Source organism: Glycine max, chromosome 20 (genome assembly GCF_000004515.6).
Source record: "Glycine max cultivar Williams 82 chromosome 20, Glycine_max_v4.0, whole genome shotgun sequence".
Taxonomy (NCBI): domain Eukaryota; kingdom Viridiplantae; phylum Streptophyta; class Magnoliopsida; order Fabales; family Fabaceae; genus Glycine; species Glycine max.
In genome coordinates, this window is record NC_038256.2 from 31,921,502 (window position 1) to 31,947,557 (window position 26,056).

At 32.2% G+C, this 26,056-nt stretch overlaps 2 protein-coding genes and 2 long non-coding RNA genes across 11 annotated transcripts; 3 read left to right on the forward strand and 1 right to left on the reverse strand.

The window, feature by feature from the left end:
• The first annotated feature begins 1,412 nt into the window (after nt 1–1,412).
• Nucleotides 1,413–8,656, forward strand: LOC100793944 (uncharacterized). Its single transcript, XM_006606783.1, has 9 exons — nt 1,413–1,658; nt 4,037–4,187; nt 4,278–4,364; nt 4,490–4,563; nt 4,656–4,763; nt 4,852–4,989; nt 5,893–6,027; nt 6,732–6,835; nt 8,614–8,656. The coding sequence occupies exons 1-9, from the start codon at nt 1,413–1,415 to the stop codon at nt 8,654–8,656; spliced, it is 1,086 nt and encodes a 361-aa protein (XP_006606846.1).
• Nucleotides 8,657–10,162: 1,506 nt separating this feature from the next.
• Nucleotides 10,163–12,430, reverse strand: LOC102670176 (uncharacterized). 3 transcript variants are annotated; one of them, XR_001386785.3, is made up of 4 exons: nt 12,064–12,429; nt 11,843–11,925; nt 11,449–11,547; nt 10,163–10,918 (listed from the first exon to the last, which is right to left on the reverse strand). It is a non-coding gene; the product is annotated as an uncharacterized lncRNA (long non-coding RNA). The 3 variants fall into 3 exon arrangements; XR_001386786.3 differs by having other exon boundaries at nt 11,449–11,925; nt 12,056–12,430; XR_420291.4 differs by having other exon boundaries at nt 11,449–11,925; nt 12,064–12,426.
• Nucleotides 12,431–14,734: 2,304 nt separating this feature from the next.
• LOC100781892 (eukaryotic translation initiation factor 4E) lies at nt 14,735–26,037 on the forward strand. 6 transcript variants are annotated; one of them, XR_005890149.1, is made up of 7 exons: nt 14,736–15,000; nt 15,329–15,503; nt 15,602–15,727; nt 17,825–17,890; nt 17,970–18,132; nt 19,015–19,472; nt 19,890–20,109. XR_005890149.1 is itself a non-coding variant. In XM_026127270.2 (5 exons), exons 1-5 carry the CDS (start codon nt 14,813–14,815, stop codon nt 25,859–25,861), a joined length of 603 nt encoding a protein of 200 aa, XP_025983055.1. In that variant the 5' UTR covers nt 14,736–14,812; the 3' UTR covers nt 25,862–26,037. The 6 variants fall into 6 exon arrangements, 2 of the variants coding, with proteins under 2 accessions (XP_025983055.1, NP_001356078.1); XR_005890148.1 differs by lacking the exons at nt 17,970–18,132; nt 19,015–19,472; nt 19,890–20,109 and adding exons at nt 16,575–17,373; nt 25,814–25,861 and having other exon boundaries at nt 14,735–15,000; XR_005890150.1 differs by lacking the exons at nt 17,970–18,132; nt 19,015–19,472; nt 19,890–20,109 and adding exons at nt 16,664–17,373; nt 25,814–25,861.
• On the forward strand, nt 23,442–25,800 carry LOC102670307 (uncharacterized). The gene is made up of 3 exons (XR_005890238.1): nt 23,442–23,731; nt 23,928–24,128; nt 25,671–25,800. It is a non-coding gene; the product is annotated as an uncharacterized lncRNA (long non-coding RNA).
• Nucleotides 26,038–26,056: the final 19 nt, after the last annotated feature.

The window sequence follows — 26,056 nt, forward strand, 5'->3', positions numbered from 1 at the left end:
ATCTTGTTCTGGAACAATGTCAATAGTTTGAACATTGTCTTCTATTATTGGAGTTGTGTCTTGAACAATAATAGGTATGAGGACTTGATCACTGTAAATAACAGGTTCTTCCTCAAAGACAACATTCTTTATGTTCTCTTCCTTCCCAAACTCAACTTCCTTAAGAAATCTTGCATTTCCCGTATTGGAAAAAAGATCTTAAGGTGGGATTGTAAAATTTATAGCCTCGAGAGCGTTCAGCATAACCAACAAAATAGCAACTAATTATTCTTGAGTCCAGCTTTCTTTCATATGGCCTATAAGGTCGTGCCTCAACTGGACAACCCCAAATGTGCAAATGTTTAATGCTTGGCATTTCCAAGAAGTTGTAGGAAAAGGACCATAAATGTCTGTATGCACTAGTTCCAAGACGTCTTTAACTCTTTCGGCACCTAATTTCCTTATGTTTGTTCGTTTGCCCTTTATGCATTCAATACAGACCTCAAAGTCTGATAAATACAAAGGGTCAAGAATTTCATCCAACACAAGTCTCTGAATTCTTTGTTTAGTGATATGGCCCAAACGCTTATGCCATAAGGTGGTTGAATTCTCATTCAATTTTTTTTTTCATTTTGTACCATGTGAACTTATTTGCAGTATTTCATTATAGGAACTAACAACATCAAACATGTAAAGATTATCAATTAAAGAACTAGAACTAACCATATTTGAATTTTGGTAGAGACTAACTTTATTATTTCCAAATGAACAAGAAAATCCAAATTTGTCCAAACTAGAAATAGAAATCAAATTCCATCTAAAAGACGGTACAACAAAAGTCTTAAACAAATCCAAATAAAATCTAGTTTTTAAATGTAATCTAAAAGTTCCAATAGGTTCCACTGCAACCTTCTTGCCATCACCCACAAAGATGAATCTTTCATCATCACTTGGTAGTCGGCTCCACAGGCAACCCTACATAGTCATACTTATGTGAGTAGTAGCACCAGAACCTACCCACCAAGTATCTTTAGGTACAAATGCCAAATTAACTTATGAACAAACTAGAATAAGAAATTTACCTTTCTTCACATGCCATGTGGCATACTTGAGACACTCTTTCTTCATGTGTCCCAACTTCTTGCAGAAGTAACAGGTAAATTCCTCATCCTTATTTTGCTTCTTTTGCTGAGAAGTCCCTTCCGCAGCACCCTTAGTCTTCTAACTTAAGTGACTTAAGTTTTGATGCGAGATTGGACATCTCCATAATGTACTCCCTTATGTTTCCTTTGCCTTTATACTTCATGGAGATGAGTTTGGCCAAAAGGTTACTCGTCTCCGCCTTTTCATTTTTGGCAAAGTATTGCTCAATTTCCTCAAGGAATTTCTTTGCACTTTGACCCTCAGAAATAGAGCCCCGAAACACCTTTAGAATGGAGCGCTTCATGATCATAAGGCAGCGCTTCATGATCATAAGGCACATTCGGTTGGACCGATCCCACTTCTCAATTTTTACCTCATTAGAGGTTTATGGAGTGGAAATGGGTCGTTCCGTCCTTAATGCCAAGTCCAAATCCATACAGCCAAGAACAATTTCTACGGCTTCCTTCCAGACCTTAAAATTTGTCCCATTCAGCATTGGGATAGAATTCACTTGGGCAGTAACATTTGCAGCACTGGTAATATTAACTAAAGAGAGAACAAAATAATAACATGTTCACAAATAATCAAGCAAGTCATATATATAACAAGACATGCAAATATTTCCCATAACAGATCCATCACAAGATACCTAGCACAACATTAATTCTAGTCTTTGGACAGAGAAATTAATTTGCAATTGGTACTCTCAATGCAATGATCAAATATTGACAATTAGTTCTGACAAATAATAGCCTTTCTTTGGACCGACTATTATTCTCATGAAAAAAAACTTAATAATTGTCATATATTTATCATCGCAGGTATGTTACTATTTGGCCAAATTGTGTCTTCCTTTGGGCCGAGCACAATTCGCATAAATAATTCCATACTAACATCCATGCAATTTAATTAAATCAATTTACACAATAGAGGTTACTTTGGCAACATAATGGTTCAATCAATTTAATTAAAATTACTGGACACACAATCAAATGGAAAAGATCGGTAATGGTTAAATTTACACAAATTTGCACCCAATTGTGATAGCAGTAAATGTTTGAAAAACTACATCATGGTAAACTAATTACGCACCCGAAACAAACATATCACGATACTATCACAAATTTATACCAACCACATGAATAACATAAATTATCAGCTTATCACCGTTTCATAAAAAAAATAGTTGGCCCAAAAAAATATATATATTTATGAAATTGTGTCACGTACTAAATGCCAACACTAGATATATAGAACCTTTATCCCAAATAGAATAATATGCCAGCAGATGCAACACATACAAAACAAAAAATTGTACAATCCCGTAAATCAAATGTGGAGGCCTTTTATTAATTCTAAAGAGGAGAAAAACTTTATGGCCATAACACATGAATTTAGGGGTTTTACAATTTTATTGATCAAAATAGTTTCTCCCCAAAATAAAATTAGGGTTCATATAACTAAAATGATCCAGATATAATACATATCAAATAGAGCATTAAATCTCAATAATCTAATAGTAATGGTGGCTCTGATACCACTTGTTGGGAATTTTCAATAAACCATATACAATACCAAATGAGCACCAAAACACATTACGTCAGATTATCAAGAGGTTTTAAGGAATACCTGGATCCATAGAGCTTGATTAACACTCAGCGGAATCTAACAGTGGTCACGAACAATTGGTTTAATGGCCTTCCTCAACCAAATCACCTTCTTCCTTATGGGACCTTCATTTTCTCTTCAGATGGGGAGAAGAGAAACTGTTTGTTGATTTTTGGTATATTGGGGACCATAACCATGTCTTATGTTTTAAACCTATTAGGGTTCTTATTATCCCCTAATGGGCCAAACTGGTTTCTGCTCATTAAGCCCATATCAATTATCTGTTGGCAGTCTAATGGGCTCACTTAAATAGATCACTTTATATTGAACCCATTTAAATGTAAATAACTAATATAAATGTTATAATATAATATGTAGTCCATATTAATTAATTAGGAATTATAAAATTCCTAACATAATTTACAACAGGTTTTATAAAATAATCGTCTTAATTTTGGAAAACATAAACGTGCCCTCCATACTTCTCCTTTTCGCAGTCTCGCACCCTCCCTCAATACTGAACCTTTCCTTTTTCTAACCCTAGTCTCGTGCACTCAAGACCTCTTGCTTCTTGTTGAACCCTAGTCGCGTGCATGCAACACCCTGTCGTGAATCTCTTCCACATTGAACCAACCTCTTCGTCGAGTTGCTTCCGCTTCTTAAAGCCCTCAGAGCCTCACTCATCTTCGTCTACACCTTCTTCCTTTCCTTCCTCCTGTTTATTCTCCCTCGCTGGCATCGCCTCTCCACCGTGGCTGGGCCACCTCCTTCGCCAAAGAAGCATTTGAGGCGACGATGGCTCGTGCGCGAGAAGGAGGACACGTGCCGCAAAATGGCGCTGGCGCATTTGAGCCTACTTTAAAAACCCGCACAAACCTAACTCGTGGCTCTGCCATTTTTCGTAGCTGCTGTTCTTGCGCGTGAGCAAGCCTCAGGTAACTCTCACCTCTCTTCTTTCTCTTTGGTGCTTCATTGCAACGCTGCGTGCATTTCTCATTTTGGATCTTCATTTCCAAGACACTGCTCGTTTTATTCTTGTTTTGAATTTCGTATCTTATTCCGCTTCTGAAACTGGATTATTCTTGTGGTTTTGCTCGTTGTTTTTCTGGATTCGTAATGCTTGGGATTTAATTAGAGGTAGATCTATCATATTTTCTGATGTTCTCTTTCCCTTGCTTATGGTTTTCGTCCATTTGGATGGTTTGAGTTGTTATTGTTTTGGAAGATGTAGGACTCTGAAAACTGCTTTGATTTTCTATACACTGTGTGATAATAATGATCTCACTGGGTTTATTTCACTTTGCAGCAACCTTCAATGTTGCTTCAAGAAGTTGGTGTTGTTGTGTCAGTGTTACTTGGTTTTGCACCTCCTTCCACCTTTTTTGCTGCCAGCTCATCCAAGGTTCTTGAAATCATTCATGATGTTTTGTTTTTGCTGGAAGTTAATGGAATCAACGGTCTCTGGCCTTGTATTAAATAGAATAATCAATTTCTATATTATGTTTTCTCTTTCATAAAAAGATAACAATAATGTATTATGAATGCAGCTCATGGAAAAATTGTCCAGGATAATCCAATGTTCGGAAATTCATTTTGGAGTACAAATTTAGATAAAGTTGCCATTGAATTTCCAGGTTAGGCTTGGAAAAGTTCATTTCCAAAAAGAAAGAGAATATAATGAAAATGGTGGTAGGCAATACCAATGATTTCATAATTTTTTGTAAGAGGCTTTTCATTTTCGTTGTTTTTTTTTATGCAGATGAAACTGATGTTTCTGTGGTTTCTTTGGATGAGCAACTGGAAGACTGGACTGACAAAGAAATTAGTGATTTTGTTAGTTTTGATTTATATTATACATGTAGCTATTTCTGTATTATTTTACTATCATGTTATATGTGAAAATGACTTTTTCATTGTTTTCTTAGTCATCTTTGATAGGTGGGTCATATGCTCCTGATGCCCTTGAGCCATTAAATGGAGTGCTTACCATTCCATTGACAAATGGTGCCTCAGTGAATCTCCATATGTCAAAGGTATAGTGAGGATTTTAAGGTATATTTTTTTTAATTATATGTGAATGTGTCAAGACTAATTGGGAGGTTTATGTGCTTGTTTTTGCAGAAAGCAGAAAGGAAGTTTATCGTAGGTCTTATGTCTCTCACACATAATGTCCAAAGCGCAATTCAAATGCATGGCAATTTATCACAGAGTGCAAAGGGTCCTGCTGAGTTGTTAACAGGATGCTTTAATGGCTTTAAGGTATGTCATGTTCTTCTTCACACCTTTTCTTATTCTTCTCTACCTTTTTCTTTTGAATTTTGGGAAGAATTGCCATGTGACATGTGCTATTTACCTGCAACATTATCCAATGTAGTGGATTACTAGCTTTCCAGCATTGCCTGGGGAGAGGATAAGAACATAACTCTATACAAAAGCTAATTGCCACAATATTAGTCTTATAAGGATAAGAACATAACTCTACAAAAGCTAATCGCCAACTTGTTGAATATAAGAGATACGAGTAGGTGTGTTTTGTTTGCTTTCACCATTATTGTTTTGCTTTGGTTTCTACATCAATATTTGAAGTTTGAATATTGAACTCACCCTAGAATCTGTGTTTAGCTTTCTTGTAGCAATGGGTGATATTTCCTCGAGGAAAAAAGAGATGAAGTGAACAAGGAATCCAAGCTTCTACTTGATTACACCAGAAAGGTCATAGCCAGGCTAACCTATTTAAAAAGGTAAATTTTCAAATGTTTTAACTTTAACAGGGATTTAAATTTCAATTGTCAAAATTGCAGAAAATTGAAATTTCAATTTTCAAATGATTTAACTTAAAAAAGGATTTAAATCTATACAATATCAATTAGGATTTATCAGCTAATAAATGATAATTCATATTCGAAGTTGGGAGAAAATTGCAGCCAATTATAACTAATATCAGCTGCTATTTTTTTCTAGTATAAATTAGCTGCAATGTCACATCATGTTCCTTATGGTCTCTACGTATTTGTAATTAAAATTCATTCTTATGCATCCAATGTGTAAAAGTATTATCTAATTTCTGTGAAGTCTGATTGATATGGCATCCTACTCTGTACTAACTTTTTTCTTATGATATGGTAATTTGATGGATTAAGCTCATTATGCAAGATCATGTAGGGATGCAAATCCAGAGGTATTAAACTTTGTGGGCCACTTGCTGCAACAGGAATGATTGCTGCATGGACCTCTAAATGCCTTCCTAATTATCAAAGAGAGAAGTATGATGCATGGACCTCTAGTCATAGTGAGCAGGTAAGTAATGCCTCTTGTGTCCTATAAGTTGGATTTATTGCACTATACTTGAATTTTTCAAACCCACAGGCTTTGGAAACTGTGTTGATGAAAAGAGATATAATATATATAATTTGAAATGTTCAAGAGAAAGAATGAATAGTATTTGTTTTAAAGAAAGAAACTGTGTTGATGAGATTGAAACGGTTAAAATTAATGACGATGTTTGAGAAAGAATGAATAGTATCTATTTTAGAGAATGAAACGCAAAAAAAGAGGCATATCAGAATCGAAGTGGAGTCTTTGTGAGGAAAGCTCCTCACAAGCGGGAGAAAAGTCATTCCAAGGAGCTTTTTAAAAATCTCCTTGTTTCTAAAATTTCTTTTTTAAAAATAAGGTCTTTATATTTTTAAGACTTCTTTTCATAAAGCATGTTTAACTCAACTTCTCTTTTTAAGGAGAAGAGAAAAAAAAACGGGACCAAATACTACTGAAGTGTGATGTATTAGCGATGCTTATAACATTTTTGTATTATAGTAGTAGTTATTTATTGTGAGACACTTTTTATAAAATAGTCATTCCATACTGTGCACATATTTCCATTTATAAAATTATGTCTGAGTTGTTTTTGGACAGCTTAATGCTTATCACAAACTAGTACTCCATATGTTTTTTTTTCCTTTTGCTCACTACAATGGATTTCATTTATGGCATGAGTATTTTAGGTTATTATTCGAGCTCCATTCTGGGTTAGTTACCCAGAAATGGCAAGGTTGGCTCATGCATCACCTGTGATCCTTCCAACCTTAATATTTCGTAATTTTCTAAGGTTAGTTTGTAATGTTCTATATCTGATAGTTTGTAAGGTTAGTTTATACGTGATGATACTGTTTTTGTGAAGATAATTCTTTTTGGAAAATTCTACTTTTTTATTAACTAAACTAAAAAAAAACATTTTACATTTATTTTATAAAAATTATATGGCTTAAATTCCTATTACAATTAAGAATATTTGACTAGATTTATTTTTGGAATCACCAGAATATTTATTTTACTCAAACCAAACTTGTAAATTTTGTGTATTTAAATAGTTATTTTAATTTTATGGACTTGCTCTCTGTTGTTAACTTGTTTGCTCACTTTTTGATGTCTAAGGTGATAAAGTATATATTTTGTGTAATGGGTCTGTTTTGGTCTCTTGGTTATCATGCATGTCTTGAATTCTGCTAATTCAGACTTCCTTTGAACGTTTGAACTTTGAAGTCTCTGTTTTGTGTGATGGGTGTGTTTTGTTCTTGGTGATGCTTTGAATTGTGAAAGCTGAAGAAGTGGTGTTGTTATTAGTCTTTGTTTGTTACCAGTTCTTAACTATGTTTCCCCTGCCACTAAATCTTCCCCCCAATGATATTGAATTTAGTAATTACTAGTTTGTAGAAATATTTTTTAATGAAATGATTATGCCACCAATTTTTATGTCATCATAACTCTTGCTATCCAAAAGCAAAAAAAAAATTAATAATTCTACATCAATTCAGGCCACACCCGATGTAGAATGCTGAACATTCTACATCGGTTATTAGGACAATCGATGTTGAATGCTTCATTGTGGGTAAGAATCTACAACGGTTCAAGACACACCCGATGTAGAATGCTGACAATTCTACATCGGTTATTAGGACAACCGATGTAGAAATCCAATATTCTAAGACGGGTCTAAAGATCAACCCGTCTTAGAATGGGTAGACTTCTACATCGGTTGTCCTAATAACCGATGTAGAATGTCAAAATTCCACAGCGGTCGCTCAACCGTTGTAGTAAGACAATGGACTTTCAACATCGCCGGTTACAATGACGCGTCAAAACTGATGTAGAAAGGCTTCTTTAACCGTTGTAGAATGTCCTATTTGTAGTAGTGTCGTCAGTCACCAGGAACCTATTGCACCCTCCATTGCCTTAATGGTGCATTGCCTGTTGAGGAAGCACTTGGTTTTTATGTAAGGTATGTTCAATCCCTTTTGTATAATGCAAAACCTTGGGGAGGTGATAGTCCCATCCCGTAAAAAACATGGTTAGTGAGGGGAAACCTAGAAGAAAAAGATTCTCTCCATTTTTGAAAAAATTGGGTGAGATTTTACCCCTTTAATGTAAATATTTAATAACTTTAATGTATAAAAGATTTAAACAAAAAAATGCATGAATATATAGTGGTTATACCTTTGGTCTTGGGATTGAGTTGATTCTCCAAACCTAAAGCGAAGCTACTCCTTGTGGCTTCCAAAAGTAAACTATATGCGCACCCAAATGACAGTCAGTGAGTAGTATAGAGAAATCGGAGACAATGATGCCTCAAATGGGAGACGATGGAAAATATGGAAACGTAAAATTCCTAGAGTTTTTGGGCAACAAATGTGCCATCATAGATTCTCATTTTTTTGTGGAGACTTCTCTTTGACCGTTTGCCTACACGTTTTCAACTTTCAAAAAGAGGCTTTCACTCGGATAGTAATCAGTGCGTCTTTTGCAATCAATTTGTTGAATACATCAATCATCTTTTTCTTCATTGTAATTTCACCTCCAACATGTGGTATGTTATCTTTGCTTGGTTAGGTGTTGTGATGCTGTTGCTGCAAGATATCCAGACTCTTTATGATCAAGTGTGGAAGTGTTTTAGGGACAAGAAAGTTAAGAGGCTAAAGCATCTGTTTTGGCATGCAAGTTGCCGGTGCATATGTAACATGAGAAACAACACCATTATCAGAAATAGTACCTTTGCAGAACCTATGGGTTGCATTCAACAAATCAAATCTATCTTGTGGCAGTGGTTGTTATGGGTTGCATTCAACAAATCAAATCTATCTTGTGGCAGTGGTTGTTATACAAAAGAGGTGTTAAGCCACCAGGAGTTTTCTAATTAACCAAATAATTTTGATTGATCGTACTAGTATGTCAGCATCCATTGAGTTTCAATTTAATCACTATTTTGATGTGCATATGGAATATACTCTGGCAAAATACCAACACAAAGCATTAATTGACATTTGCATCCAACATAGTCTGTACACCTTTTTCTCTTCTTTTTCAAGAAAATTAAATTATCTTATGTGAGAGGGTAATAATATTTGATGTATCAATTTACTTAAAATTCTTTCGGCTTAACTAGTAGTATCAAGTTTAACTTTTAGGTATACAAATAAGTTGAAAGCTTAGAGGAAAGTTTTTGTCGTGCATAGCGTATGTGGTCCATCCGTACTCATACAAACTTTGTCTCTGGTAGAGATGTCCTAGATTAGTACAAAAAAATATTAATTTGTTCTTTCCACAATTAGCAACTATTATTTTTTACTTGTTACTGATATTTATTTATTAATATCAAATATATTTATGTAATAAAAAAGTAAATATTGGCATAAAGTTTTATTTATTTATTTTATAATAGCCAAAAATCATTTCTTATATAGCTACCAACCAAAATTTTAAGTGATTAAACTATTTTTTTTATAGCAGCAAATTCAATTGTATTCCATTGCAATAAAGTTGGAGATACAAACTAAACCAAAAATAGCTTTTACTGGCTAGAAATTGTTATACCATTTACTGGCAATAAGAAACAGATACGAAAGGAATTACTGCTATTAGACTTTGGCCATCTTATCCTGGTCTGTAAAGAGTTTTCCGGCCATAATACTGAATGCTGGCAAGGCCACTTTTGTTGTCGGAAAAACTATGTATGTTTACTGGCAATACTGATAACCATTAAAAATGGCTTTCCAAATTCCAGCTGTGTCCATAAAAACTACAGTCTTATACTTATTTTTTTTTTCTTTAATCTTAAGCATACATATTATCTATACACACACACACGCACACACACATTATACTTTTTTTTTTTTCTTTAATCTTAAGCATACATATTATCTATACACACACACGCGCGCACACACACACACGCACACGCACACGCACACGCACACACACACCAACTCTATCAAATTTGAGAATCATGTCGAAATCAATGTAAATTTCTTTTCATTGTATAAAAAAATACATTATTCCAGCAAACACAACTGAGTTTCGATCTAGTTAACATCTCAACTACATAATAATATATCAACAGAGTCATTGCAAAGTTCACCAAACTCAAAATATAAATATTTTCTTAGATATCCCAGCTGAAGCAAAGTAATCTGCATTCTAATCAAAGCTTAGAGAGCAAATTACATTTGTAAGATTATTAAAATCAACATTTCTTAGTACACCCTGCACTTTAAACTTGCAATAACGTGCATAATTTCGCAAACCATCGAAGAATGTAACTTAAGTATCTTAGGTTGTTCTTCACTTTTTTGGGCCACATACCAATTCTCACGATTTCCAGCGTGAATTGAAGCATTTGTTTTAGAAAGCACTTGATTTTTTCTACCAGTTTGAAGGCATTGTTCTGCTTCTGCACTTCAAACAAATCTGATTTTGCATCTTCTTGGTCAATATTTGATGACAATTCCTCACTAAACAATTCTTGCAATCCATTAATCAAATTCAGATTGAAGGATTTCTCTATTATGCAACTGAAGTTATAACTTTAGGGAATGATAGCAATAGAGTATAATTTATCATGCATGTCATCATGACCAACTTGTTTAATACAACAAAACTAATTTTCTACACTAAGTGTAAACTACTTCCACATTAATGCGTTATGGTATTATAATATTAATTTATGAAGCAATTGTAAATTCAAATTTATGGAGAAACTTACATCTGATGCCCCAACTATCAAATTAGGAGGAATTGATACCTCAATAAATTCTTGATTAATAATAGCACCATCCTTGCCTCCAATTGCAGACGTAACACTTGAAAAATGAGAATTAGTCCCTCCATGGTCCAATGTATAAATAGTTCTTCCTCATTCCTAGAAAGGGAACGGATGCATAAGGGAGTGTTTGGTTTGGTTATTTTTTGTTTTCATTTTCACTGGAAATAGAAAATGGTGATGGAAATGTGTTTGGTTGGATTTCTGTTTTCATTTTCAATGAAAATATTTTTCCAAAGGAACCAAAAATGGGAAACAATAAAATCTCGTTTTTAGTTGAAACCAGAAACCTCATTTTGGGTAAAATGAAAACACAGTGGCAAATAATGCAATTTTAAGCAAATCTAAAAATACATTTCCTTTTGAAAACGCATTTTCAGTGTTTTTATTTCTTGAAAGCAGAAAACAAGAAGTCAAACCAAACATGTTTTCAGAATTCTAATCTTTTGAAAATGAAAACAGTTTTCAGAAAATAAAAATAGAAAATAAAAATGCAAACCAAACACATCCTAAGATTTCACAAAGATTTTAAATTGAATTGTTGGGACCTTTGAATGGATCCAAACCAGGGGAGATTATTGGAACAACAGCAATGAATTCAATTAGAACAGATATGGAAGAGTACATACCTATGTAAATGTGTATGATGATTTTACTACTATTAGATTTAAACACATGATTAATGAAGCTTAGCCTTGAGGTTTCCCGCCAGAGAAGAGGAGAATCTCCTGTCACCAAAAGGAGTGAATAGAATAACTAGAACTACGTTGGTTCACAAAAAAAATCAAGGTTCCTAAACATTAGGTCTGAGTATTAAAAAATTAAGCTATACTGATCAATTAAACAACAAGTTGATTAGTAATTAACAATGAGATTTGAAAGAATCATAATTTAATCTACATCCATGATCAATGACATTAAAATTCATGACAACTAAATCAAAATGGAATCGAGCACAATTGGAATTTTGCAATTAGATCGAGGAATGAAGAAAGAAACATAAAGAAAACGGATCGGGACTACTTGTTCGATGGTTAATTCAGCTTGGTCAATGACATTAGGGAACCCTAGAACTCACGAAGTTCACTCGAGATTGCAATTTGGAACTGCGAATAAAGAAGTAAAGTTGAATGAAATGAATGCAAGTGATAAAAAGTGAGATCGATGGATCAAAAATAAATTTAACATTCATGAATCAGGACATGCAAGGAAGCTTTGAGAGAAAAGAGAAAGCACTTGAAAACCTCGTTGTGTCCAATGAGGTTAATCTTCTCCTTCTTGAAAACCACGCGTTGAAATCAAGCAATGTGGGAGACTTGAAGCTGATGGGGATTAGAACGATGCAAGTGTCGAGGTCGGAGCCACTGATGGCGACGCACCAGAAAAGCCTTAGGAATTTGAAGGCGGCAAAGAAGGAGATTGAAAAGCAAGGTTGGTGGTGAAAAGGGTTTCTGAGGCGTCAAAGATTAGTGAAGAGGGTTTTCACGGTGCAGTGAATAGTGAAAAAAAAAAAGTTTGAACTAAATCGTGAAAACTGAATTTCAGAGGGTAATGAAATAAGCCAGTTTGAGTTAGTGACTTTATTTTTGTGACTAGAGTTAGTGACTTGGTGCCTTAACGAAGAGCTGGAAAAATTAGTGACTTATGGCTTTAACGGCGATAAATATTTATTAGCCAGAAAAACATTAGATTAAACAATAATATACTGGCAATTAATTCATTGTTGGTAAATAATAGTCGCTAAAAGCAACTTTAGTAGAAGTGTACATTGTGGCACACATTAGAAAAATTGACTGCTATGATTACTGATAGAAATTCTAGCTAAAGAATATTGAGCCACCTAATTTGCAAGCCTTCTAACAAATTGAAGTTTAAAGCCAAGATTATTAGCTCCAAGAATATATCTAATATGATTAATGATAACCCCACATTCAGAAACATTCTCTTCTGCTTAATTGATGTTATCCACCTGTAGCTTGCAATCTGTTTCAAAGATAACATATTGGTATCCAATTCAGCAAATAAACCACAGCGTAGATTTTAAAAGACCAAAAGCTTCCCCCTCATGCGCATCCATAAAAAAAGAATCCAGCCAGTCTTAGCTAATAGAAAATATGTTACCATAGATTAAGACTGAGTAATTTGTAAAACATATCTACCTAAAGAGTTTAAGCAAGGATTTTGCTAACCAGATCAAAATAATAAATAAGTTATATGTTTCAGACACATTCACCACAGTGATGATTTCTTAAAAACAAAAATCCATCTATCAAAGCCAAATAAGAAAACACCTACAATAAACCATAAAAACAAGTGTCAATATCTTTACATTAGTGAACAGTTGTAGCCTTCATATGAGTATCCATATTAGGGAAAATCTAGTTGGGTATTTTTTTTATTTTATAATTATTTTTTATGTCAAGAGACTCTTAAATATTTATATTTAATTTAAATTTAATGTATAAAACTTTTAAATTTCATTTGATATCAAATCTTTCTTATTTTTTTTAATTTGATTGTATAAAAAATAAAAATTTTAAACTATCATATATTCTATTTATATTACAATAATCCATATTTTTATATGTGAATTGCCCAGGTAACCATTCTAGGATTAAACGATTTTGGTAATCATTTTTTTTATAGTCATAGACTTCTAGAAGTTAATAGAGTATTCCATAGTATCTATATATGAAAAGAAAGTATCCAACAGAGTTTATTGGCTAAAATTCCATAGCCTAAAAAGTAATATTTTTTTTTATAAAATTGATAGTTGTAACTTGTAAGAGTAATTATAAGATAAATATATTTAAGTTCATTCATTTTATTGACCTAAAATTTTAGATGCGCTGATAAAAAATAGGACAACTTTATAATATCATATATTAGGTTTGCTTCGTTACTTTTGCTTCCGAGCATATAAACCTTGACATTAAATCATGTCCAAGAAAAAAGAAATAATTAATGAAATCATATTTTTCAAAACTCATATGAGATAAAATTCATAAAAAAAATTCAATTTTGATATAAATGCTAACCATTTTTTAAAAATATATATATAATTAATATTTATTCTAGAAATATTAAAAAAGTTTATATTACTACATTTATTTTCCTAATTACAAAATACATATGACCACTAACAAATGTGTTGATTTTAATTTCTTTTAATGGCCTTAATTTATTGTGAAAAATATTAATGAAATATACATCATTTCTTATGAAAGTGAATGCATTTATTTAGTAACAATATAATTCAAATTCATTGGTTCAAAAAATTATTAATATCATTATATCTAACCACTATTTAAACTAATTAATTATATGTATATTTTCGGAATGAAATTTAAACTTATGATAATATTAATTAAAACAAACTAATTTAACTAATTTTATTTGTTTAGATGAATTAAGCATTTGTTTCTTATATATAAAAATGAGAATAGTATTGTTAGTTATTAATACAAATAATGTTTAATTTAATCATTTTAATAATATTATTAATATTATTTGTCTATTTTTTATGATTTAGCAAATCACATTGGATAATAAAATAATTTCCAATAAATATTTTCGCACACTTTGTATCAGATATTGTTATATTCGAGAGATTTTTTATTATTTATTTCATCAATCTTTGTTATATAAGCACAATTGAGTCAAATTGTAAGAGATTTATTAGAGAGATGTTTTATTATTTATTTGTACTTACAATATACAGTAGAAGATCTATGTTTGCATCTTGAATTAGCGTCAGCGGTTAGTTTTTTATAAGGACAACTAAAGAAAGGATCGAATTTAAAAATAAATAAAAGTTGAAAAACTCAATAAAAAAAAATTAGGGAAGTAATTGAAAATTTGATAAAGCAACCACGAATGAATTTAACCTATTTTATATATGTTACGCTTTTGGGCCAAAGTTGGGTCCAAATACATACAAAGCCCTCAAAGCATAATCTCACTCGTATTAGCGTTGCTGAGAGAGAAAGACAAATGGCAACAAGCGAAGAAGTGGTTGCGGCGGCGCCGGAGGCAGCCGCGCTGGAGGCAGGGCTGAAGCACAAACTGGAGAGAAAATGGACGTTTTGGTGCGACAACCAATCCAAACCCAAACAGGGCGCTGCTTGGGGTACCTCTCTTCGCAAGGTCTACACCTTCGACACCGTTGAAGAGTTCTGGTGGTATAAATTTTCTCTTCCTCCTCCTTTTTTCTGTTCCACAATTTTCATTTTTCTAATTTCAGAAAAAGGGAATCTAAGCATGCAATCTCAAATCTTATTATGGGTATCAATGATTGATGCCACTGATTTAGTTTTAAGAAAAAATTATTGATTTTATGGATCTTAGGAGAGAAACTCTTTATGGGTCTTAATCTTTTTCTTTTTCTTTTTTGCTTAACATGGGGATTTATGGTTTTTTGTTTTTTAATTGTTATTATTATTATTTGGAGAATGAGGTGTTGGTAAATTATTGGAAGAAATGAATTTGATGTGGGAAATGCTGGTATAGTTTGTATGATCAGGTATTCAAGCCCAGCAAGTTGCAAATCAATGCGGATTTTCACTTGTTCAAGACTGGGATTGAGCCTAAATGGGAAGATCCTGAGTGTGCCAATGGAGGAAAGTGGTCAGTCACCAGCAACAGCGGCAGGAAGGCTAACCTTGATAACATGTGGCTTGAAACTGTAATTGTTTTTTTGTTTTACTCCGATTGGTTTTCTTTTCGTGTTTAGAGAATATGGGGAGAGATCTGTTTTTTATTTTTTATTGTATTTCTCAATAGATGATGGCTTTGATTGGGGAGCAATTTGAGGATGCCGAGGACATATGTGGTGTTGTTGCGAGTGTGCGCCAGTGGCAGGACAAACTTTCGTTGTGGACAAAGACAGCGGCAAATGAGGCTGCCCAGGTTTGTTATTATCTTGTAAATGATACTTTGCAATTGAAACCTTATGTGATGTTGTCTGTTATCTTGTCTGTATATGATTTCCTATTGTAGAATCTAGATAATGAATGCCTTGAAACATTGAATATAAGTTATGATTAGATTCACTACAATCTCACTTATCTTCAAATTATCAATCAACTTGTCCTATCCATATTACTTTTGCCGTCTTACATGATCTCTTTTTAAGGATAGAAGTTCTAAAGAGTTGAAGATAATAGACTCATTGAAATGCATCAAATATTTAAATTACTTGTTACACTTTCATTGCTGATGTCTTGCTACTACAATCCACAATGTATTGTTTGCTTATAAAAAGAAGAATCTTAAGCATATTGTTTTCCTTTCCTTTTCCATAGGAATATTTTATCATTGTAGTCCCATTGCAAGGCATGAAAAGTAATAATGTAGATAAGTACAACTATACAATATTTTTTCATATCCTTATGTATTTTTCTCAAAGTAGTTAATGGAAGACTGTGGCATGAAGTGGTCACCCCAAAAATGCTACAGTGGCATAGCTAATTGTGAATGGCTACTACACTGAAGAAAGCGATGCTGATGCTATGTAAAAACTGAATAGAATTTGTAATGCACATCATTGATACTAAAAAACTAAGACACATGTAAATTATCAACACTCTGCTCTGGTTTCTGGTTTCCACACTTTTGTGTGGTCCTGTCTCAAACACATACTTGCCACAATTTTGGCTATAAATATCCCCTTTACCATAAGGCACTATTGCTTATATTTGGAATTTGAGCCTTTAGTTTCATCACTACATGATCTTGTCTCCTATATGGATTTTAGAGGTTGAACTTGAAGGGCTTGAAAGACATCTTGACTCTTATCTTAAACACCCTGTATGGATGCTGCTGCCACTTCAATCTCTCTCGCAGGTTGATCAGCAATATGATTGAGCTCAAAAATGAATCCCTGTCCTTGATCCTGTCATACTCCCTTAACGAGCTTGATGGATGCCAAGGTTTTTATTAATTCAGGTTCTGCCTTGAGCACTCTCATCTGACCATTCAACTTCAATGTCAAATCATCGAAATTAGCTATCTCTCCCAGCCCAGTCAACCATTCTCACCTGAGGGCTATGTCTGCTCCCCTGAAACCAAATAAGTTTTGCTGAATTACAATATCCTGCACCTTCAATGTCACTCCTTTGCACATCCGCCTGCAACTTATTTTATGTCCAGCACCTTCCACAACAGAATCTGAAGGGATTTCTGTCGCCTGTAACTTGAGCCTTGACACCATTTCAGTAGAAATAAAGTTGTAAATTGCCCTGCAATTGCACAGCCTATCCATGCATGAAGTTTGCTGGGAGAATCTTGCTTCCAATCTTGCATCCAGTCCCTTTTGGAACTGACTCCAGCACATCGCCACCCTCTCCAAAGCCTCCACTCAGGATACCATCCTTACACTTCCCATTAAATGTGCCACTCCCCACCCACAAGTCCTGTATTCAAGAGCTCTTATGTCAGTTGATAGAAGTGGATCAGGGTATTATGGAAAGAAAAGAGAAAGAATGAAACAGTGTCTGTATTCACTGGTGATGAGAGAATTGATCCATGGTCCGTGGTCTGTAACTTTTGAAAAGGTATGCTCTTAAATTGGAAATAGGTGAATTTGAGGAGCGAAAATGGCAGAAACAAATAGGGTGTGCATGATATGAGTGAAAAATTATTGAAAATGATCAACCAAGAATTCTTGTACAGCTTTATACTTTTACCAGGATCTATAATTTCTTACATTGTACTAAAGTATGTCAGTTTTCTAATGCTGATATTATATACATAACTCCAACACTTCCTTTTGTAAACAAACTCCTGCATTTTTTTTGTAACTACAGTTTTTTACATCTGTTAATGTTATTTGGACACTGATTCATCTTGAATGTGTAAATGTATCATATTTATATTGTTGGGATCCAGAATTGTAATTAGTGCAATAATATTCCTTACCAAAAGTCATGTATATATTTTTTGACTCATCCAAAACTCAGCATGACATTTGATGTGAGCCATTTTGTCATGGAATTTATTTTGCAGATGAGCATTGGAAGGAAGTGGAAGGAAATCATAGATGTTAACGACAAGATAACATACAACTTTCATGTAAACTTATGCTCATAAGTTTTGATTGACTAGCGTAATGCATAAATATCTATGATTCTTACATCTCTATGTGTTGCAGGATGATTCTAGAACCAAAGGAGCATCAAAGGGTCGATACACCGTATAAACACCTCTTGAGCATCTTCTTGCACTTGTGCTGGGCTGCTGGCAAAGCTGTAGTATTTGATATCTTCATCATGTGCCATATGTACTAAAGAGCATACTACTACTTTGGTGGATGGGTTAGTTTTATTTTTGTTCACTCATCCCACTTTTGGGTGTTGATACTATCATACTCTTCTCATTTTTGAAATGGTCTGTCAAATTTTTCTTGGGAGTTCATTTGTAGTTTTTTTTTTTGTCACATTCTAAAAGCTTTAAATTTTGAATATGTCGACACAAGTTTAGCACGAGTTTGATGAGTTATTTGTACAATCATAACTGTGATTGAACCTACATTGTTCTGTTGAGTGTATGACCCTGAGCTAAAATTAAGATGAACTCAAGCTTCAACTAGTTGAGTATTCTGTTGATGTGGAAATACATGAAAACGAAGTATATGGTATGGTGATGAGAAATGGTTAGGGAGATAATAATATAAACCCAACAGGGACAGATGGCCGAGTGTTCGTGTTTTCTTTAATTATTATTTTTTAAATAAAGCTTTAATTTAGTTCTACAAAGGTTCTTTATAAATTTTGATAACTAATTTAGTTTTTCAAAGCTTTACTATGTCTCTAAATTAGTTTCTCCAAAAAGAACAAGAGGACTAAATAATAAGAATAAAATATCTTTGTAGTCCTTGTATTTATAGTTAAAAATTGTACTAGTTTCCATACTTTGATAAATTTGGTCTTTGAATTTTAGAAAAAAAAAATGGTTTTTGTCCCTCATTATAGGTTTTCACCATGAAGAGGGATGAAAATCACTTTTTGTAAAGTTTAGGAATCAGATTAATTATTTAAGAGATTAATTTAGGAAATGATAACATGTAATTTTAAAAATATTAAAATATATTTGTTGCCCCTATAAAATTACCATAATTTGAAATTAGTCTCTGCAAGAAATGGTCTCTTCTTCATTCCTGTAAAACTATAATATGCTTTGTTTTTACTCGACGATAGGTGCAGTTATAATCTAATCTAACCTAAGTGTAAGATGCTTGCGTCTTAAGGAGTGGACACCTGACCTGTGCCTCTCCATATGATCCCAAACCTCCTTTTTCCCTGTATCTCGATCATTCACTAACCCTCTCACAAAACTCGACCATCTCAACTTATGCAACTTGTTCTCTCCCTCAGACTCATCAACCTTCTTCGATCTCTTCCCTAGAGAGAGATCTAGAATTTCCTTTTCTCCTTCTTCTATGTGCACTGCGTGTCTGAGAAGCCTCTTAGTCGGAGCAACTTGATGAAGGGTTGTCGTTGCTGTCATGGAATTTTCGGCTGCCATGTCCACACCCTGCATGGTGACAGCGTGCTGGGCCTAGACAACTTCAATAGCTACTATGACCCCTGCCTGAAATATGCCCGCTAGACAATGCTCTTTGACTTCCATCACCCTTGCCATTTCCCTTCCCAAGGTTTGTTTCTTTCCCTCCATCCATTTGTCTTTCGCATGGATCTGTTTCTTCCCTTTTAGTTTTCAATTTTCACCTTTCAATTTTGGTTTTTTCTTCAATTTGAATGGGGGTGTTCTTCGTTTTTGGTTTTTGTTGTTGGGTAGCTGGATTTCAATTCAGTCGTTGTTGGATTTCAATTTATTTCACTGGGTGTGAGAAATTTGATTTTTTTTCTTCTTTTTGCTAGCTTTTTAAGTTCATGTGGTTTGGATTTTTTGTTTATTTGATGTTTCTTTAGGTTTTGTTCAATCTCTGGGTCGTCTATAATGGATTGATTTGGGTGTTGTTTATGAGATGGATGTGTTTTCTTGCTTTATTTTGAAGTAAAGAACAAATTTGATTAGTTTAAATGGCTACATCATGAGTCATTGTGTCCAGGTGATCTGGAGCTTTTGGAGGAGCTTCAGTGGTTATGGTGTTTGATCGTGGTGGGTGGCACGGTCCTGTTAGGAAAGAGTTATTTGCATTTTTTTTCTTTAATTTTCATGCAATTTATGTCTATTTTTATTCTTAAAGAAATGTGTTTTGATTATTGTATATTTTTCTGTAATTTGTGTAAGTTTTTAACCTCCAGAAATTACATTTTAATTTGGAATCATCCCACTCTTGCGCCAAGCCAAACCAAAAAATAGTACATTATAATTTTATAGGAAGGGAAAACGGATAGGTACTAAATCCAAATTTTGGTAATTTTACTTATAAAAAATATGTTAACCTTTAGTTTAAATTAATTGCACATACACTTTTTGTAATTTATAAAAATATAAATAATTGTCCCATGAGTGTGTGGCGTTTTGCCTGTAGTTCAAAATCATTTTCAAATAATCTTTGTTATGGACTTGTTATTTACCTAATTCAGGACTTGAATTTTAGTTATTGAAGATCATTTATACAACTAGAACAATAAGCCAAGTGATGCACGGGCGAATTGTGGAAGGAGTAATTTTTTGTATGTATAAAAAATTATTAACAATTTTGTTAATTTTTTATATGGCTAAAAAATATAAAATCAGCTAAACTTTTCACAAGGAACTCAATTTACTATAATAGAAAAATAACATATTACTTTGATATGAATTCATTAATAAGATACCTAGAAGACAACTAAATGTACTTATTTTCTAGTATAGCTATAAACTTTAATTTGACAAATTTTTGCATTATTAAACGAAGTTTTCATTGGTGAATTAAATTACATACAAAAAAATCAGATAAAAATTAATTTTAACAAAAATAACTCATGTATTGTTTCATAGGGGATGTATTGAATTAGAATTTTAAAGGTTAATTTAACATGAAAAAATGTGAATTTTAAAAGATTACTTAGGAATCTAATGATTTTTAAAAAAAAATTAAAAGATTTTTAAGATTAAGATTTTGTAATTTGAATTTTAATGGATTTATAACATGAATTTATAAGATTTAAAATAATTTTATAGATTTGTAAGATTTTAAATGATTCTAAAATTTTACAAAACATTCAAAATCAATGAAAATGATAAAAAAAAAAAGTAAAACCAAAGTTTTAATAGCTAATTGAGTAGCTTCATATCTTTTTATATATAGCGTTTTTTATAATGCAAAAACTTCATGTCTTTTATATATATAGCGTTTTTTATAATGCAAAAACTCAACACACAAGGAGTGCAACAGTTGGATTAGATTTACAAATTTCATCCAAAAAACAACGTAGAAAATCGTTTCAAATAGGGTAAGTGTCTTGTCTTATTCAATATTTCTATCAGATTCAGAAAGAAAACTTGCAAACTCTCACTTTCAACAATAATGTCCCTATGATTGTTCTCAGTGATGCAACTGCATGTGATTCAACTTTTATTACTTACAGTTCAAAAAATTCTCAAGGCTATTCAGGGGTTTGAATTCTTTCATGTTAACACCAATTGATCTCTCTCTTTAATTATGGTCAAACAATGAAATTTTCAAAGCTCAATACGTGGTTAGTTAACGAGTGATGGAAGAAAGGAAAACTTGGCAATCGGGAAAAAAAAAAGTTTTGAAAAATGGTAAAGGTTTGGGTCAAATTGTTAAAATTCATTGAAATTCATCCTAAAATTCAATCCATTAAAATTTGTATACTTCTCAAAACCACAAGACTTTTTTTAAGTTCTAAAAAATCTTAATTAAATAACAACAGATTTTATTGGAGAGCTTAATATATTCTAATTATCTTGATGGAATAACCTAATATTTTTTTATAAAAAAAATCTTTTAAAATTCTTTGAAATCCTAATTAAATACACTCCTAAATTCACTTTTAAGGAGTTTGTTACTTTGTTTTTTTAGCAAAAATATTGAAAATAAAATTTAGCAAACAAATGAAACAATATAAAGTAAAAGCACATCTTTAATTGATTAGGTGTTAGAACAAATAATTTGATGTGATGTATTGCATGAATAAATTATGTGAGAGAGATTTTATATTAATTTGAAAGATAATAATTTGATGTGATGTGATGGAGAAATTAATTTAACATATATTTATTATTAATAGAATAACAAAAAATTACATATTACAAACCTTAATGTTCAATATCTATCAAGTAAAATTGATATTAGTATAATATGTTATTCAGTTTGAGTTGATTTAGTTTCAAAAATATTATTTGAGTTCTAAATTAACCCATTAGTTATTAAAAAAAATATTCAAAAGAATGAGTTTTCATCAATTTGTGATTTTTACATGGATTTATATTTTATTATTGATTTAGATTTGAACACCTCTATCATATAATGCATGAAAATTTTATCATCGTACTAAAAGATAATATTTAATAAATTAGTTAGATAAAAATATAATAAATAAATAAATAAATGTTTGTTTCAAAATTATTAAGATTTAAGGTATTCATACACTAGCCGAAAAAAACGGTACTCATACACTATTCTCAATTCAAAGAGTCAAAAGGTTTAATTAGATGGATTGAATAAAATGTGCAAGTTATTATAAATATTTGATATTGTTTTTGATAGCTATGTATAATTCAAATTCTCAATTTTAGGAAAGCATTTGTAACAAACTTTTTAAATTTATCTTTCAAGAAATGATTTATAACAATTAAATAGTAAAAAAATTGAAAATAAATTTTTAAAAAAAAATGCCCAATTAAATTTTTTTGGTACATAACAATTGTTTCGGTACATAATACCCATTGAATTTAAAGAAATACATGATTCCCTCAATTAATACCCAAAACACTGTTTGAAAATAATAATTTTAAGAGAAAAATATCCAATTAGTAAATGTTAAAATTTTTAAAATGTTAAAATTCAAATATAAATAATCTTTATCTTTATATTAAATAAAAATAAAAATGTCTTAGAGGAAAATTTTAGCACAATTTATTTCAACTAATGTTTTCTATTTGATTTACGTCTTTTATTTTCACTCAAAATAAGGATAATTTGGTAATGAAATTATTTATGTAATTAAGGGTATTTTTCTGACTAGCTTTATAATTACGATAAATTTGGATAAAATAGTCCATTTGTCCTCTACATCATGTAATTTGTCAAATATTTTATTATATCTTTCCATTTATTGTGTATTTGACTACAATAATATAATAAGTTTAATAAAAAAAATAATGAAAAATAGAAACGGGAATAATAATAATAATAATAATAATAATAATAATAGATCAAAATAAATGTTAAAATTCATATCTAAATATAAAATAAATGAAAAGATGTTAAGTAATTTAAGTCTTTTTTGATTTTGTTAAATATTTTTATTTAGATTAATGATTTATAATCATTAATCTTAATTTTATGTTTTATAAATCTTAAATAATATGAAATAATAATTTCAAAATTTTAAAACATAGTAATAGGCACGTGCACGGACCACCATACATATTGAAGGATAAAGATAAAAAAGTGAGCACATTTGGATGCGCAATGTCTTCTTGCTTTGGGAGAATCCCCAAACCAAAAGACATAGGTACAACATTATCAATGAATGAAGGAATAGAAACAAAGGACGCCTTTCGACACAAAATTGTGCTCTTGTAATCACCAATTATGTTCAAAACTATGTTCTCTCACAATCACCAATTATTTTGGTTTCAGTTACCATTTACCAACCACTCTCCTCCACATGTAATCTTTCATCAGTTTCATGTCTTGAAGAAGGAACAATTCACACCACTACTGATATATCTTACTCAGTCTTCATAGGCTGACTGCAACTCTTCACTAATGTAAATATATTGACACTTTCTTATCATACCCTAAGATTATTGAAAGTAAGTTACTTTAGTTTGTTTTCTCCTGTATAATTTTTTTTCGTAATGCTCATGTCATGTCTGCATTCTTATGCAAGAGTGTTTTGGCTATACTAAATCCTGCATTTCACTAAATCAATTAAAATGTCTTCAATTCACTCTAATTGCGCAGGAGCTGTCAAATCTTGCTACAATGAGAATTCAACCTCCGTGCTTTGTTAGATTGGAGTCATTGAATGTGAAAATAGATGCATAAGTAGAAATATCTGATGAAGAAGTAAACAGGGCAGTGGAGTACTTACTTCAAAACTCTCCACTAATCAGAGTTGCTGTCACAAAATGCTGAAACAATGTTTCTTGCTTAACTATTTAGGTAAATATTTTTACAAATTATTCAACCTTTATTGCCGATGCTCTTCTCATTTTTAAAGAAACCGTCAATTCTCTATCGTGATTAAGTTCCTGCCTACATTCTCTATTGTGTTTGGTTTGTTTATATTGCTTGTTATAAACGTGCTTTTTTTTTATTTGGCTTTGAGACGTGATTTTAAAAAACCATCGCAGTGGGAAACAGCGTTACAAAAATCTGGGTAAGCCAAGCATCCTCCCCTTATCGAAAATACCCTTCCAATGTCCCTATCCATCAAAAAGCTTCCTCCATATGTTCACTTTCCAGGTTCCCTTTTTGAACTCCCCTCCATCTTTTCCCGCTGCTGCACCCGCTGGGTTTCTTGTTCTTGAACCTTTTTCAGACATTGTAGACACCAACCTCTCCCACATCTATTACCAGCTATCCATGTGTAGACCTTGCTGGGAAAATCTTGCTTCAATAAATGAGGATAAAGTAATCTCCATGAATTACAGTATGCTCTGGCCAAGGAAAAAGTAATAAACAGAGCTTTTTCTTCAAGTAGGTCATGGTTACTCCTAGCTAGCTACTATTCCCCTATGGATTCGGTCTCCAGTTGTGGATTATGGGGATTGAGGTTTTGTGCACCTGTAACTCATGTGGCAGCCAACACAAGTGTTTCTCATTGGTGCATATTAATGGCACTTGCAAGATTTAATTCCCTTTCTTACTTTATGTTTTGACAGTGTGTGGCGCAGTTTACCTCTTGAGAATTTGAAATGTTTCTGCTTATTTCATCTCTCTTATGTTTTTCTTTTTGTCCCATGCCAGTCTCTGTTCTAGTATGGTGGAATCAACAATACTTGATTAACTCTTGTGTCTGATAAGATGCTACAATCATAAGCTTATGGGATCATTATTATTTTGTAGTGTCTGATTACCCTATTCTAAATGTATTCATATCATCCAAAATTTGTTTGTAAACTTTATGTAAAAAAGTATTTTATGAACTTTTGTTGAAAATGGTTAAACCAAACACATTTTCAATATTTTCTTTTTTTGAAAACTGAAAACAGGAAGTGAAACCAATCAAGTTTTCTAAATCTTAAAAGTTTGAAAATGAAAACTATTTTTAGAAAATAAAAACTGGAAATGAAAATAGAAAACATTTTCTCAAACCAAACAGGCTCAAAATGTGCTGGAAACAAATAAATGTGAATTCTAATACAGCTTTCTACTTTTACCAGGATCTATGGTTTCTTACATAAGCATGTCAGTTTCTAATGCTGATATTTTATGCATAACTCCAACATTTCCTTTTGTAAGCAACCTTCTACATTCTTTTTTGTAACAACAGCTTTTTACATTTTAAATATACATCTGTTAATATAATTTGGTGACTGTTTCATCTTGAATGCGTAAATGTATCATATTTATATCTTCTAAGTTTCAGAATCATAATGGTGTTATTCTAAGCAAGTACAACATTCCTTGCCATAAGTCATGTATATTTTCCTGACTCATCCATGACTCACCATGACATTTGATTCCATTTTGTATTTGCAGATGAGTATAGGAGGGAAGTGGAAGGAAATCATTGATGTTGGGGACAAGATAATATGACTTTCATGTAAACTTATGCTCGCAAATTTTGATTTACTACTAAAATGCATAAATATCTATGATTCTTAAATCTCTAGATACTAAAGGATGATTCTAGAACCAAAGGAGCACCAAAGGGTCGATACGCCGTATAAATACTGCTGGAGCATCTTCTTTCACTTGTGCTGGCAAGGCTGTAGTATTTGATATCTTCATCTTGTGCCATATGTACTAGAACATACTATTACTTTGATGGAGGGGTTAGTTTTATTTTTGTTCACTCACCCCTCCTTTGGGTGTTGATACTATCATACTCTTCTCATTTTTGAAATGGTCTGTCAAATTTTCCT

Excerpts from the sequence above, each read along its gene's own strand:
- LOC100793944 (XM_006606783.1), top strand. The coding sequence starts at position 1,413 with ATGGAGCGCTTCATGATCATAAGGCAGCGCTTCATGATCATAAGGCAC. Across the intron at positions 4,564-4,655 it reads ACAAAGAAATTAGTGATTTT|TCATCTTTGATAGGTGGGTC; the intron begins GTTAGTTTTGAT and ends TTGTTTTCTTAG. Across the intron at positions 6,028-6,731 it reads CCTCTAGTCATAGTGAGCAG|GTTATTATTCGAGCTCCATT; the intron begins GTAAGTAATGCC and ends TGAGTATTTTAG.
- LOC100781892 (XM_026127270.2), top strand. The coding sequence starts at position 14,813 with ATGGCAACAAGCGAAGAAGTGGTTGCGGCGGCGCCGGAGGCAGCCGCG. Across the intron at positions 15,001-15,328 it reads ACCGTTGAAGAGTTCTGGTG|TTTGTATGATCAGGTATTCA; the intron begins GTATAAATTTTC and ends ATGCTGGTATAG. Across the intron at positions 15,504-15,601 it reads ATAACATGTGGCTTGAAACT|ATGATGGCTTTGATTGGGGA; the intron begins GTAATTGTTTTT and ends ATTTCTCAATAG.